Here is a 16054-nt window from a genome sequence, read left to right as displayed (position 1 = left end):
AATTCCAATGGTGGTGCACCGTTTGCGCACGCTTCCAGGCACACTCATTTAAAAACATCTCAATTGCCGTGAGAGCACCACGAGTAATGTGACAATGATTGACTGTTCAGAAGGTCCAGACAGAATCTGAGAATCTGCGGACATTTTTGCCATTTCTGCTCAGAGTTTTGTAAAAAATCTGTGGATTTATGAGGAATTATTTTGGGAGTATCATAACTAAAACTTAATATATGAAATAAAAATAATAAACTTTTAATGTTTACAATGCAAATCCAATTAGATCCACTTATTTGGTAAACAAAGCACATCTCTCGTATAAAATCTCTACTAAAAGACAGAAAATGTTACTTTACAAACTGTATTGTAAATAAATCATACAAACCATTTCATATTGGTCAATTACATTACTGAAATTAGTTTAAATGACACACATTTACACAAGTAAAAAAAAATAGACTCACCGATGGGCTAAAAATCTGGGGAAATCTGGATTTCTGTGCACACAGATTCCGTGTGGGCCTACCGATCAGCTTCATAGTTTGAGTATACACGTTTTGGTAGACTAATTATCTCAGACAAACACAGAACACCCAAACACTGCTGTGCTTTTCAATTTCCTCCATAAATAAAACTATTATTAGAGTTGCAGCAATGCTTAATTAACTTGTCGTCCTCTGAGGAAACGGATGATGGTCACCTTGCAATCTAAGTACACCTCCATCACTGTCCAACCCCTCCGGGCCGCTATCAAATTGTCAAGTGTTGACCGGTCCGTGATGATAAAAAGGTTCGGGACCACTCTTCTTGACAATCAAAAATATTGCTTAAGAGGCCTGATAATATTGACCTTAAAATTGTTTCAAAAATTTTAAAAACTGCTTTTATTTTAGCCGAAATAAAACAAATAAAACTTTCTCCAGAAGAAAAAATATGAGAGGAAATACTGTGAAAAATTCCTGAATCTGTTAAAGGGCCATGAAACCCCCTCGTTTCAGCAGGGTGTTTTCACACCTCTACTTAGAAAAAGGCAGAAAAGTGGGCGTGTCCAGCTCTGTTTAGGGGGGAGTGTCGGAGGAACTAAAGTGGGATGGTGTGGGAGTGTCTATTTGGGCACGCGCGAGTTTCAGAGTCGAAACACACACACACACACACACACACGGGTTAAAGTGATTGTGTTTACATGGACATCTGCAGTTGAATTATTTGCCAAATTATTAAATGTTGGACTTTACCTGCAGTTTGGCTCTTTCATTCAGGGAATTCATTCATGCCCCTCGCGACAAACGAGATATTTGATTCGAGGATCTGCTCTAACCGTGTATTTTTCATGCAATGTTTGATACCGCACGGCGAATGAGAAAAAAAAAAACCCTCCGCATTTCCCAGAAACTTAGATGCACACGGCAGGTAGTGTCAGAAAGCCGTGTGTGTTATTCCGGTCACAAAATGCGGTGAAAATCCTACACGAGGTTAAAGTTTGGTTGTGGTGCTAACATGTTTACACTCGGTGCAATGGTTAACTTATTTCGAACAAACTGAATAAACAAAGAGCACTGGTCACTCATTTACCAAATCTGTAGAGACAGGACAATCACCAGCAACTAGAGCCGCGTCTTTATTAAGAGGAGACTACAAGCGAATCCGGATCTCAGCGTTTGCAGATGAGAACAGCTCTCAGGTAAACAATAATCCTCCTTAGACACGTAAGTTATTGTTGTCGTGCGTTGCGTACACTGTTAATCCACACGTGACTCCAGCTGAGCTCTCACAGAGAGAAAATGAAAACAAAACTGAACTGCAGCAAACTATAAAAGCAACACTTCACACTTGTTTTGCCAACACAACGTGGCGTCTCTGTCGTCTAAACACTGTGACAGTAATGAATATTAATGAAGTTGCACAATAGAGCGCGCTGATTGGTTTGAACCAAGCCTTACTCATGCATTAATGCATCACACTGTAAGACGTAATAAGACACACTCTGGCACAGACGTCCAGTCTGCACGCTGGAATACACGCTATTATGTCATGACCGTGACGCAGCTTCAAAAATTCGTTTTAAACCGGAAGTACGTATTTGCTTGAAATAACGCAAAAACAACCAATTTACACTTTGTAGTGAAATATAGGTGTCCTAATAGTGTTTTTAGCAGTGTGGGACACATATACCACTGTCAACAGCTCAAACAAATGTGTTTTGGTTTTTCGTGACCCTTTAAACACCATTTGGGAAATATTTGAAACAAATTCAAAGGAGGGTTAATAATTCTGACTTAAACTGTATATAGAAATATTGATCATTTGCATGCGTATATATGCAGTTGACATCAGTGTTTGTTTTTGAGCAGGGAGGCGGTCAATAGCGGCTGGTCAGCCAATCAGGGGGATTCGGCCAGCTCAAGTGACGAGACCTCCTCAGCCAATGGGGACAGTCTGTTCTCCATGTTCTCTGGGCCGGACCTGGTGGCGGCTGTTAAACAGAGACGGTAAATAGCATTTCATATATTCATCAGACACTTTTATCTGAGGCGATCCAGTGTGTTTGACGTGAGTGTGTTTGGTAGGAAACACAGCTGTGGTGAACAGGAAGTTTGCACTCTGCCCTCTCCTCCACTCCACCACACCAGTGACGACAGCAGTCAGGTAAAAACACAAATAACACTTCAGCTGATAAACACACACATGGAAAATGCATGAGTAGAGCAGGTGGAGTTTGACATTCGGTGTTTTTTTTATTTTATATGGGCTATTTTTAGAAATATTTTTGTTTTTGCAATATTTTTTTCAATCGAAAACAGCACTTTTTTCTGTTTAGAGATCATATAAAGAGTTCATTTGTAAAAACAGAACTCTTCCCCCCCTGAACTGTTGTTTTAATTGTGCATTGATAGTTCACCCGCTATTTATTATTTTCTTTTACTATTTACTCATGCTCAAGTGGTTTCAAACCTGCTGTTGAACACAAAAGAAGATATTTTGAAAAAAAGTCAGTGTGAAAATGTGGTGTTTGTTTATACACACATACTCGAATGCATGGGAAAAAGTCGCGGATGCTGAATTGCATGTGCTCAGTTTGACTGTTATGGCCAGTCAGTGAGGAAATACACAGAACTCTGTGTTTTGTCATTAGGAAAGGAAGGGGTTACTATAGTTATATAGGTTTTTTCAACAGTTATTAATTACAAAGTGACTGTAGTTCTAGTGTTGAACTCCTATCCGCTTGTTAAGAGGTGACGTGTTTGTGATGTATGTATACTGTTTCCGGGTCCAAGCCGCCATTCATTTGAGTGGAGAAATCATTCGTTTATGATCGCGATTTATTCCTTTCACACATTAAAGTTAAGTTTATATAAAATCGTAGTGTACACAACAATCTCTGGGCTTGCTGCATAACAAATACCAAAAATTTTACAATTTATAAAAAATTATCACTTTCTGGCCATCGGATATTAGGCATGGACATATATACTGCGATCGTGAATTTCGAAAGCATTAAATCGCTTTGTAAACGTTTATTATTACAATTTCATGAGTCTCCCCATTCAGTTGAATTGAGCTCTTGGACCCGGAAGCCGCTTCGCGTGACGTCACACTTAACAAGCGGATTGTATTATTTTATGGCACAATTCTCACTATTAATAAACCAATAATTATCACTTTTACCTCATAGACTCCTAGTTTGCTGCTGTTATTAGTTATTAGGGTTGGGTTTACGTTTTAGATAGGGTTAATGATGTAGAATATGATCATATTTTATGAGTTATAAAATAAAGGTTGTCGCAGAATAAAGCCTGACAGGTTTATCGGCAGCCCAACACAAAGCTGAGCACTGTTATATGAGGCTGAAGGGCTTTATTGTGCAATAACTGTCTGTCCTAGATGTACTTTATTCCACTTATTGCATGGCTTCTTGCCAAAAAACATAAAAATTAGACACAAATTATTGTTACGAGCCATAATAGTTTTTATATTATTAAATGCAAAGCTGATAGAAACAAAAACAGCTGATGGAGTATATACTAACCTGCGCATTATTCAGACACAAGATGGCGCCAAACAGCCAAACCCACACAAGTGACAGAAACGAAAACAGCTGATGGAGTATACACTAACCTGTGCATTATTCAGACACAAGATGGCGCCAAACAGTCAAACCCACACAGATGACAGAAACGAAAACAGCTGATGGAGTATACACTAACCTGTGCATTATTCAGACACAAGATGGCACCAAAAAGCCAAACCCACACGAATAACAGAAACGAAAACAGCTGATGGAGTATACACTAACCTGCACATTATTCAGACACAAGATGGTGCCAAACAGCCAAACCCACACAGATGACAGAAACGAAAACAGCTGATGGAGTATACACTAACCTGCGCATTATTCAGACACAAGATGGCGCTAAACAGCCAAACCCACACAGATGACAGAAACGAAAACAGCTGATGGAGTATACACTAACCTGTGCATTATTCAGACACAAGATGGCACCAAAAAGCCAAACCCACACGAATAACAGAAACGAAAACAGCTGATGGAGTATACACTAACCTGTGCATTATTCAGACACAAGATGGCGCCAAACAGTCAAACCCACACAGATGACAGAAACGAAAACAGCTGATGGAGTATACACTAACCTGCACATTATTCAGACACAAGATGGCGCCAAACAGTCAAACCCACACAAGTGACAGAAACGAAAACAGCTGATGGAGTATACACTAACCTGTGCATTATTCAGACAAAAGATGGCGCCAAACAGTCAAACCCACACAAGTGACAGAAACGAAAACAGCTGATGGAGTATACACTAACCTGTGCATTATTCAGACACAAGATGGCACCAAAGAGCCAAACCCACACGGATAACAGAAACAAAAACAGCTGATGGAGTATACACTAACCTGCGCATTATTCAGACACAAGATGGTGCCAAACAGCCAAACCCACACAGATGACAGAAACGAAAACAGCTGATGGAGTATACACTAACCTGCGCATTATTCAGACACAAGATGGCGCTAAACAGCCAAACCCACACAGATGACAGAAACGAAAACAGCTGATGGAGTATACACTAACCTGTGCATTATTCAGACACAAGATGGCACCAAAAAGCCAAACCCACACGAATAACAGAAACGAAAACAGCTGATGGAGTATACACTAACCTGTGCATTATTCAGACACAAGATGGCGCCAAACAGTCAAACCCACACAGATGACAGAAACGAAAACAGCTGATGGAGTATACACTAACCTGCACATTATTCAGACACAAGATGGCGCCAAACAGTCAAACCCACACAAGTGACAGAAACGAAAACAGCTGATGGAGTATACACTAACCTGTGCATTATTCAGACAAAAGATGGCGCCAAACAGTCAAACCCACACAAGTGACAGAAACGAAAACAGCTGATGGAGTATACACTAACCTGCGCATTATTCAGACACAAGATGGCACCAAAGAGCCAAACCCACACGGATAACAGAAACAAAAACAGCTGATGTAGATTGACAGCGATATGTGCAGTGAACAGGTGTCCACATAGTTGTAGGCAGTGTTGTTTCAAGTGTTGCAGTGTTGTTTACATGTTTATATCAGGTCTATATCTTCTAAATGCGAATTTTGTCATTGTTTTGTCCCACACTAGCTTGAAGATATCAAAATACTGACAGCAACATCTAAAAAACGTTATTTTAATTTCACTGGACCTTCAACTAAAGTGTTACTATGTTAAATTGAATGTGAAATATGTCAACATTTTTTCTTCACATTGCACATTGTGTTGTTTTTTTTTTTTCTACGTTACAGGACAGCAAAACTAAAACCTGGCCTCCTAAAGCCCCGTGGCAGCACTCCTCCCACACCAACACCATGCCCAATCCCAGCTCTTCCCTCTACCAGATGACCATACCCTCCAGCCAATGGGGCGACTCCATGCAAATGCTACAGTCTCCAGTGTGGTCGACAGCCAATGACTGCCCTCCATCTTCCGGCTTTCCTTTCACACAACAACAACAACAGCAGCAGCAGCAGGTTTCCCAGCACAAGATCCTGAGCAAAGGCTTCAAAACCTTCCCTCTGAAACCTGAACACCGACCATCATACCTGCACCAGTACTGAGCTGGACCCGTGCTGGACGTCCACCCCAGGTCAGCGTTTATAAAGCGTCACGCTGGCAGCAGATCATATTTTATTACCAAATCACTAGCTGAGATTGATCATCGTGTGGTGAAGTGTGCCGTTAAAAAACCCACGTCAACCTGGTCTAGTGCGTTTTTATAAAGGGGTTTTGCATTTAACACTGCGGTTAATAACATGATGTTTTGTTTTGTATCCAAACAGAAGCGCAACTGCCTTCCACACTGTCCAAACCATGCATGATTCGTGACCTACAGCAGATGCAATGCAAAAACATGCTTTGCTTACTTAGTTTTTTTTTGTCTTGTTTCTAGTCTTAATATCTTAAGTATTCCCAAATCAAGCAGCATTTTCTAGACAAGCAAAACGCCTTTTCTAGTTTTAAGAAATAATATGCCAAAATTAAGTGAGTTTTTCCTTAAAACAAGCAAAATAATCTGCCAATGGGGTAAGCAAAATAATCTTGTTTTTTCTTTTGACATACAATTATTTTGCGTACCCCATTGGCAGATTAGTTTGCTTGTTTTATGGAAAAACTCATATAATTTTAGAACATTATTTTTTTTTTTACAACTAGACAATGTGTTTTGCTTGTCTAAAAAATGCTTCTTGATTTAAGAGTTTTTAGAAATTTGGACTAGAAATGAGACAGAAAATGTAAGTAGGAAAATCCAAATAAGTAAGTTTGTAGTCCAAATATCTTAATTAATCTTAAATCAAAATGCATTTTCTAGACAAGCAAAAAATCAAAAATAATGTGGTAAAATGAAGTGTTTTTTTCTTTAAAACAAGCAAAATAACATTGTTTTTCATTTTGACATGATATAACATTTTGCTTATACTTTTGGCAGACTATTTTGGTAGTTTTAGGGAAAAGCTTACTCCATTTTGACTCATTTCTGAAATCAAGACTACATTTTTTGCTTGTCTAGCAAAAGCTTCTTGATTTAGGGGGCAAGTGTAGCACTCAGTTTACATTATTTTGTACATTGGTTTCCACTTTAATGAAAATATAGTAAACGAACTTGACTAATGTAACCAATTGAACCATAAGTAAACGGCATATTTTACTATAGATTTTACCACCATCTTGCTAAGTCACTTTGTCTGACATTGGTTGGTTCTGTTCCCTCAGCTGAACAGATTACAGTAGAAGGACTGAACACGAAAACTGGAAAACCTAATTTAACACGATGCATGAAGTTGTGAGCGTGGAGCTGCTGTAAATTCAAGCATTAAAGTTGTGTTATATATATAAATATATATATATATATATTGGTGCAAATACAAGCATCACATGTGTCTAATGTACAAAAATATAAAGAGAAAACGTATAGAAAACGTAAAAATATTATATATATAATATATATTTTTATGTTTTCTTTTTTTTTTTTTGTTGATACTTTTCTTTTGATGCACTGTGGTCCACTCTGTCACACTGGTTTAGCACTGCCTGATGAGGGGATTTCCATTCAGACTCATGAATTCACGCTTTACTAAGTCACGTCTGTTTGGATTGTCAAGACATTCTCCCTTTTCAAGTTGATCAACTCGATCTCTCAACATGTATAAAGGATGTAGAAACCTGCCATGTGAAAAACCCCATCGATCTTGGTTTGGTTTGAAGCAGCTGTAGTAGTGAAAAGTAAAAGTTCCTGCCCCCATTATGTCAGTACCGAACCTTGTTGAAACTCAGTCAGGCAGCGTAAAAGAGAGAGTGGACCAAAGTGCATGAAATGATTGGTAATTAAAAAAAAAAAAAGGAGTTTTAGATGCAAAAACTTCCTTCGAAAATTCCAAATTTTCATTGAAAATGAATGTTTTTCCCACCCTTCTTTGTTTATGTTCAGATATTTTACTTTCAAGACCAGGAAAAGCACTTATTCTTTACCATAAAAGTGATATTAGCGAACATACATGCAGTCGCCTGAAAAAAAAAACACCTAATTTTTAAAGGAAAATTTCATACAGCATTTAGAGGTTTTTGCATTTAAACTCTTTATATTTTTGTACATTAGACACATGTGATGCTTGTATTTGCACCAGTTCCACGTCCACAACTTCACGCATTGTCAAATTAGGCTTTACAGTCTCCCTTTTCAGTCCTTTACTTCCACTGTATCTGTTCAACTGAGGGAACAGGACCAACCCCGTGACATCAGACACAGCGCCCTAGGTCTAAAAGCTATAGTAAAACGTGATTTTCGTCAAAACGAAACTTACATTAATCGACTTTATTATATATATATTTTAATTAAAGTGGAAACCAATGTGCAAAATAATATAAACTTGACTGAGTGCTTCACTTCCATTTAAGGATTTTAGATACTTGGACTAGAAACAAGGTTAAAAAGTTAATTATTTCATTGGCATGCGTACGACTGAAGACTTCAGTCCCGCAACCGCTTTTGGCTTGGAGTTTACACCACTTTTTGGATATGCATGGCCACCGTGCTCACTCGCGCAGATGCATTACGAAGATACAAGGGGGCGCCAATTGCTGACCGGGTGTCCCACATATGACGATACTGTGTTAAAATAGCTGTAACTGCCAAACGTCAAGACTGCAGCTCTCAGCTACTTGTTCCATAGCTTGTAAATGACTCGGAAAAAGAAACAAACAGATAAAATAATAAAAAAAGAAACTATAAATAATTTACTTTTTATGAAGAGGCTTTGAGCAGGCTCGGCAGAAATATAATAATCATAGCAGAGGTGTAATTTGAGAGAAATACACTACTTTTTTCAACATCTGACAGATTTAGAAGATAAAAAAACTATATAAACGAATAAAAAAAGGATGTTAGCAGTACGTAACTTTGTGCCATGTTGTTTTGAATAGCACTTGCAGATATTTTTCTCTAACCAAAGTATTGTTTAGAGGGGGGGGGGGGGGGGGGGGGGGTGAGGGGGAAATGGTGCTTGAAATAAAGTAAAAAAAAAGATGAGAAATGCCGTTTTGGGAGTCGTAGTTATAGTTATATCTAGAATTACAAGAGAAATAAATCATTTTATGAGAATTCTAACGTTTCTGTATGGTCAAACCCCTCCATTCGCCTTGGTTTCCCATTGGCTTTCATCAGAACGAAACGACACTAACACTTCCCATAGAAACACCCTTATATTGCTTTCAGATTCAATATATTTCTTGTACAAATATTGACAGTATTAATCTTATTTTTGTATTTTCGTACACATTTACCATTACTCTATAAGTTAGCGTAATATAGGCTTATTATTAAGTAAAACGTTATTTTCCCGAGATGTGAAGCACATTTTGTTTTGTTCTTTTCCAACAGAGGTTACCAAATACGCCATTAGAAACACTAATAAATGGTTCTGGTCAGATTTGGGGTGTTTTGTTTTGGTTATTTTTGAGCCCAGATTCCGATGGTTTCTGTGGGTTTTTTTCTTGGGCTGCATCTTAAAAGCCCAGAATGTTCATTTCGTAACGTTTGCCGATGCCAATGTTGCCTGTATTTATGATATGACCATGTTTTCTGAAAACTAACATACTTACCATGTTTACAGAGAATCGTTTGCTGTATATAAATATATCTTTTTATAGTTCTGTGCTTTGCACAATCAAAATGTAGGTTCGTTGCTTCGTCTGTGTTTTCCCTCCCAAACTGTTTCGGCTTTTTTTTTTTTTATGATAAAACATCTTCAATGACCTTGGACTGTAACGCTCAACATTTCTCAGCTGTGTCAAAATGGTTTACTAGTGGCTTCAAAAAATAAAAGGAGTTAAAAAAAAAAGAAGAAACAATTAAATAAAAGAAATGACGTTGCCCTGACAGAAGACATGAGGGCGACTGCTTGGCTTATGTTGCTTATTGTTCACTAGAGCTGGCAACTGATTATTTCCAAGTGTACCAGCAATGCAAAAAATAAATATATAACAACATCTGCTCTCATTTCATCTTTGAGTCATAAATGCGTGTGCGTGCCTTCACGTTTTCCCTCATTCACGTAAAGTTTTGGTTTATAGTTATTACTTTATTGCAGTTAAAATAAGGACAATGCATTTATTTAATTTAATAATTGTGCAAATTTAATGTGAACATGGTCAGTTTTTAAATGGACGCTTTTATTTGTTTGTGAAGGTATCAAGAAGAGTAAATAAACATACTAGTGGAGAACTTGCTTATATACTAAGGCTGTGCAATGTATCAGTTCAGCATCCATAACGCAATGTGTGCATCCGCAGTAGTCAGTGCAAGGTCACTTTATTTTGATGGTCAGTTTGTTGTATTTAAGTTACAACATGCCAACTAATTATCATTAGATTATACGTAGACTGTTGGGGTTATTGTAAGTTGACATGTACTTGCAAAGTTTCTTATAGTCAGTTTAATGTCTGTTGAAGGAGCAGACTCAGCAGATATTACGCAGACAGTCTACTGATACTCAAATGGACCATCAAAATGAAGTGTCACCATATGCAATGTTGAGTTGAATTTGCATTGTAATTTTTACATATACAAAACCACAACGCATGCACAGTTTATTTAATTTGTATCCTTCCTGTGTTGCATTCATCTACACTTGTAGTTTGTTTACTACATGTTATGCATGATTTACTCCCCTACAGAATCATCAGAGCCAATCAAAAATAATATTTTGGGTAACACTTTAGGGACCAATTCTCACCATTTATTAACCATCGATATATACATTAGATATCGCCTACCCTGCTGTTGTCTATTTGAAGGAATGCGTCAATAGAGCCTCCATTTTAGTACAGGGTAGCGCTCCTTTGAAATGAATGCAGGACCAAGCTGCCCTCCCTGTCCTGAAACACACACCCTATCCTACTTTCACTGATGGAGGGAGCGATTCATTTATGAATGCATCTCCATTATGAACAACTCCTTCACTTAGCCGACAATAATACATTTTTCTGGCATCTAGTGGTCATATTTCATAACATTGTTTGCTTGTTTTATTCAACAAAACTAGCATAAGCCCAGAATTAAGTATGTTTATATATATATATATATATATATATATATATATATATATATATATATATATATATATATATGTGTGTGTGTGTGTTTATATATACATGTGTGTGTGTGTGTATATATATATATGTGTGTGTGTATATATATATGTTTATATATATATATGTGTGTGTTTATATATACACAAACACACACATATACATACATATAAATATATATACATACACATACATATATATAAATATTTATATATATATATACATACATACATGTGTGTGTGTGTATATATATATATATATATATATATATATATATATATAGAGAGAGAGAGAGAGAGAGAGAGAGTTCGGTATGATTTTATTCTATATCACTAATCATACCCACTACCTTAGCTATTAATAAGGAGAAAATTAGGAGTTTGAAGCAAAAGTCAGAATGGTTTGCTAAGAATGAGAACTGAACCTTAAAATAAAGTGTCACCAAAAATTCTCTCCAAGTGTAAGAAAGTATATTGTAATATTAATTGCAGAAAAGCAAAAGATCATTAGTTTTCCATTACATACATGTTTATTGTGGTTTATACATGTATAAAACAAAACATCGAAGCAAAAACGTGATCAAAATATGTACATATGAACAGTGTTTCCCTGCAGCAATATCTGAGCTGTTCAAAAATGATTTAATTTCTTGTGATAAAGTGGATCTAGTTTAGATCAGTGATGAGACGTCTGAATTTATCGACTGTCAAGGTAAGTTTACAAAACCTAATGTAAATACACGAAGCATATTAAATATTACATTTCAAACATATGTGAAGTAATGTTACTTTACCATTCAGCATCACATATTTATGTAGCTTTTGTTTTGACCTGTGCTTAAAATATGTTAAACCGGATAATTTGGGGCTTCATCTCGTAATATCTGATCATAAATGAGCTGCAGAGCAATAAAACAGGTCGTTTATTGTACCATGTTTACAGTGAGTAAAGTCTAGTGGTCAGCAGAAGTCTGTGTGTCCTCCGGCTGGATCTCTGTACTGGCGTCTGCTATGGTTCCCAAATACACGATATTACGATGCAGAATCTGCTGGTATCTGAAGAACAAGGATAAAACATTTCATTTAAAGGGGACTTATTATGCATAAATAACTTTTATTAGGGTTTAAACACAGTTGTGTGTCTAAATATATCCAGCTTTTAATGTTTAACGTTTCATAATATTATTTATTTATAATCAGACTTGATAAAAACAAACACTTTGATTGACATTCTCTTTGTACGTGTCATCAGAGAGGGAAAGCCCCGCCCACTAGTGATTATCTCTCTCTCATCAGCTTATGTCATTCTTGTTTTTGAATCTGCCACTATACTGACACACAGGCATTCGTAGCACCGCCCTCTTATCTTTTCCATTTAAAGCAAGTCACCAAAACGCCACAATTTGGATCAAAGTCTAAAAGGCTCAGTTTCAAAGAGTTGTCACTTCACATGCACACTCTAGGGACATCAGAAACTTATTTTACATCTTCTTAAAACACTGAAGCATGTGATGAGACTCGTGAAACACGTACTGAACACATTCGGTGGCTCGACCCTTCTGCTGATACTCCGAGATGCATCTCACCAGCTGATCATTCTCATCCAGCAGCTGAAAAACAACGACAACAGGTTAGAAAACACTTTCAAATATTCTAAATTTTGATTATTCATTGAGGAAAACCTTAATTTATTTTACAGATTCGACTATTTTTAAGTCAGAAACCTTTTCTAAATTTTATTTATTTTTTTATTATATTTATAAGTTTTATTTAAACTTTTTGTATTTAATTTATAGTTTATCTATTTTCTTCTTTTTTTTGGACATTTACCTAGATTTTAAGTCTTTAATACTGCATATTAACTCGCATATTAACATATTTCTTATTAACTTTGAGCTTGTTTCATTTTTGTCATGCCATAATATAAATAACAATGCATGGCATATTGATGGATGCTAAATGTTTAGTTTATTTTAGATCTTAAATCCATAAATGATACGTTAAATGCTGATTATATTGAGAATCTGTTTCAACTCTTTTGATTGATAAAAGTAAAACAATTTGAAATAAAGATTTAAGTTGATTAGAGAATTGATAAATTAAATATACTGCTTTTGTAACCGATAGGTTATTTGTTATTTTAAGTATCATGATTTGTCGCGTTCACAACAGCAGAAACCACAAGTGGCGCGAATTCTAAATTCAAATCTTAACGGACAATCCTAATTCCTAACGGACTCGCTCAAACTGTCGCCGAACTAACGGGAGTTGCTCCGGTGAACGGATCAGAAACATCTACACAGCTCACGGCAAGTTACCGAAAACACGTCACACACACACACACTTCGTGGGCAGAGCTCCCTTAGACACGACTAACACTAACTTCGTTTAGTTTCGCGTGTGTGTTCGTTACCGGATTGTGTGTCTGTGACCGAATTAATAAACGCTTTAACGTTCACTCACTCTCTGAATTGTCTCCTGGTTGATTTGTGCTTTTCCGCGTTGCTTTTTGGGAACAAAAACAACAGACATTTTTAAACTCGATATTCAAACACTGACGCGGTTCAGTTTGATTCACGGCAGACCCGTGCGGAGAGAAACCCCTTCAGAAATCCCGAGGTCTGAAGAACAAATTGACGGTTTTCCGTGTTTTGTCTGTGATGATCGGTCTCCGTCTCCATCTGATCAAGTCGTTTCTTCTGTGCTGTTCGGATGTTTTGGTGCCGCGATTCATTACTGACCCCTGCAGGTCATTGCGGAACTGACGCTGTGATGAGAACCAAACGTACAGTTGGTCAGAATTATTCAACATTAGTTCCCCTGTTTAATTTTTCCCGAATTTCTGTTTTAGGGGGAGCAGATTTCTTCAACACATTTCTAATCATAATAGTTTTAATAACTCATTTCTAATAACTGATTTATTTTATATTTGCCATGGTGACAGTAAATAATATTAGACTAGATATTCTTCAAGACACTTCTATACAGTTTACAGTGACAGTTAAAGGCTTAACTAGGTTAACTATAGGCAGGTTAGGGTAATTAGGCAAGTTATTTTATAGCGATGGTTTGTTCTGTAGATCAGTGGTTCTCTTTTTTCAAGTACCACCTCAGAAAAAATAGTCCTTCCAAGTACCACCCTAATGACTGTATTGAAATACAGTAGCGTAGTAGGGCCAGTAAAGCAGCTACAACCCTGCACAGTTTAAAAACGTGGCAGATTAACTATTAAGAAAATTAATAGCCACTTTAAACATAAATAGTTTGAACATTAACACTGTACTGTGCTTATATGTAAAAAAAAAAAAATATATATATATATCAATGTTTAAATTAAATTGTGCTTTTCAAAGTTAATTAAAAATGGTAGACTGCTTTTTTTTTTAAAGTAAAAAAAAAACCTCCTATACCTAAATGTAAAGTGTTAACCTAAAGTATGCTATTCATCAAAACCTGGAAATGCCGCTTGGACCCCATAAATATAGGCTATATGTCTTAATATTCATATTGGAATAATTTTTGAAATATTTGTTGCATGCACATATGACATATTGGATTTCTCTGTGTACTACTAGAAGGAAGCCCACGTACCACAGTTTGAGAACCACGGCTGTAGACTATAGAAAACAAATAGCTTAAGGGGGCTAATAGTATTAACCTTAAAATGATTAAAAAAATAAATAAAAACTGCTTTTATTCTAGCCAAAATAAAACAAATAAGACTTTCTCCAGAAGAAAACATATTATCAGACATACTGTGAAAATTTCCTTGCTCTGTTAAAACATCACTTAGGGAAAAAAAAATAAATAAAATAAATATATATATATATATATATATATATATATATATATATAAAGAATAAAAAATCAATTGTGGGTTAACAATTCTGACTTCAACTGTAAATCCCAAAGTACTTCTGTTTATTTGATTTTCCATTTATTTTATATTAATTTACAATTAATTTAGGATTTAATTTAACTAAACATACAATATATGTTTTATTAAGGAATATATTATCTTTATCTGTCTCTTATTACATATACTGTATATACAGTGGTCAGCATAATGATTTCACCCCTCATAGGTCTCTCGTGTACATTAATATTTTCTACAGTATGCTTTACAATAATATATTTCTGCATATACATTAGTTTAGTCTGTACCAAAGCCAGAACTGGACTTAATCTAATCTTAAAATCACAGTCAAAAAATGAGTATACCCAAATCAATGTTCCTCTATCATATTTCTTTTAAAACTATTAAACTTCTTTTATATTTTACTTTAAAGCTAAAATTTTATTTAAAGAGATAAAACTTAAACAGGCTATTACACATTTTTAAACTATAGTAGTATTTTAGTCTGCAAGGTCGTGTTGTTTGAGTACAGATTAATTAAATCCATAAATAAATCTTTCACAAGTGACGCATGTCATTTTATATCCAAAATAAAATATATTTTCCAATTTATATTTACCACATGAAAATGTTATGAATTTTATATAAAATGTGCATTTAATAGTAACAATACGAGATAACATTAACAAAAAACTGTATTTTTACAGGGCGATGCAGTGGTGCAGTTGGTAGTGCTGTCACCTCGAAGGAAGAACGTTGTTGGATCGAGCTTCGGCCGAGTCAGTTGGTGTTTCTGTGTGGAGTTTGCATGTTCTCCCTGTGTTTGCGTTGTTTTTTTCCCGGGTGCCTTGGTTTTCCCCACAGTCCAAACACATGCTACAGATGAATTGGGTAGGCTAGAAGGGTTGCAGCTGGAAGGGCATCCGCTGCGTAAAACATGTGCTGGATAAGTTGGCGGTTCATTCCGCTGTGGCGACCCCGGATTGGTGAAGGGCGTAAGCCGAAAAGAAAATGAATGAATGAGTATTTTTAC

The 16054-nt window shown here is 36.2% G+C and overlaps 2 protein-coding genes and 1 long non-coding RNA gene across 3 annotated transcripts in view; 1 reads left to right on the top strand and 2 right to left on the bottom strand.

Annotated features, from left to right (window-relative positions):
- si:ch211-79l17.1 overlaps nucleotides 1-10061 on the top strand; it is a 68843-nt gene extending 58782 nt beyond the window's left edge. The window contains 3 exon segments of the mRNA NM_001423511.1: nucleotides 2349-2486; nucleotides 2565-2643; nucleotides 5829-10061. Of these exon segments, the coding sequence (NP_001410440.1) occupies nucleotides 2349-2486; nucleotides 2565-2643; nucleotides 5829-6140 (529 nt within the window). The 3' untranslated portion in view covers nucleotides 6141-10061.
- LOC141378790 (uncharacterized) lies at nucleotides 2709-5924 on the bottom strand. The gene is made up of 3 exons (XR_012394147.1): nucleotides 5449-5924; nucleotides 4559-5181; nucleotides 2709-4202 (listed from the first exon to the last, which is right to left on the bottom strand). It is a non-coding gene; the product is annotated as an uncharacterized lncRNA (long non-coding RNA).
- A 1559-nt stretch (nucleotides 10062-11620) lies between the features above and the next one.
- Nucleotides 11621-13901, bottom strand: ss18l2 (ss18, like 2). Its single transcript, NM_001159821.2, has 3 exons — nucleotides 13629-13901; nucleotides 12699-12775; nucleotides 11621-12221 (listed from the first exon to the last, which is right to left on the bottom strand). Exons 1-3 carry the CDS (start codon nucleotides 13695-13697, stop codon nucleotides 12119-12121), a joined length of 249 nt encoding a protein of 82 aa, NP_001153293.1. The 5' UTR covers nucleotides 13698-13901; the 3' UTR covers nucleotides 11621-12118.
- Nucleotides 13902-16054: the final 2153 nt, after the last annotated feature.

The sequence above is a fragment of the Danio rerio genome, chromosome 18, assembly GCF_049306965.1.
Source record: "Danio rerio strain Tuebingen ecotype United States chromosome 18, GRCz12tu, whole genome shotgun sequence".
Lineage (NCBI taxonomy): Eukaryota > Metazoa > Chordata > Actinopteri > Cypriniformes > Danionidae > Danio > Danio rerio.
The sequence above is the reverse complement of the archived record's forward strand: the minus strand, read 5'-3'. Positions and strand labels throughout refer to the sequence as shown.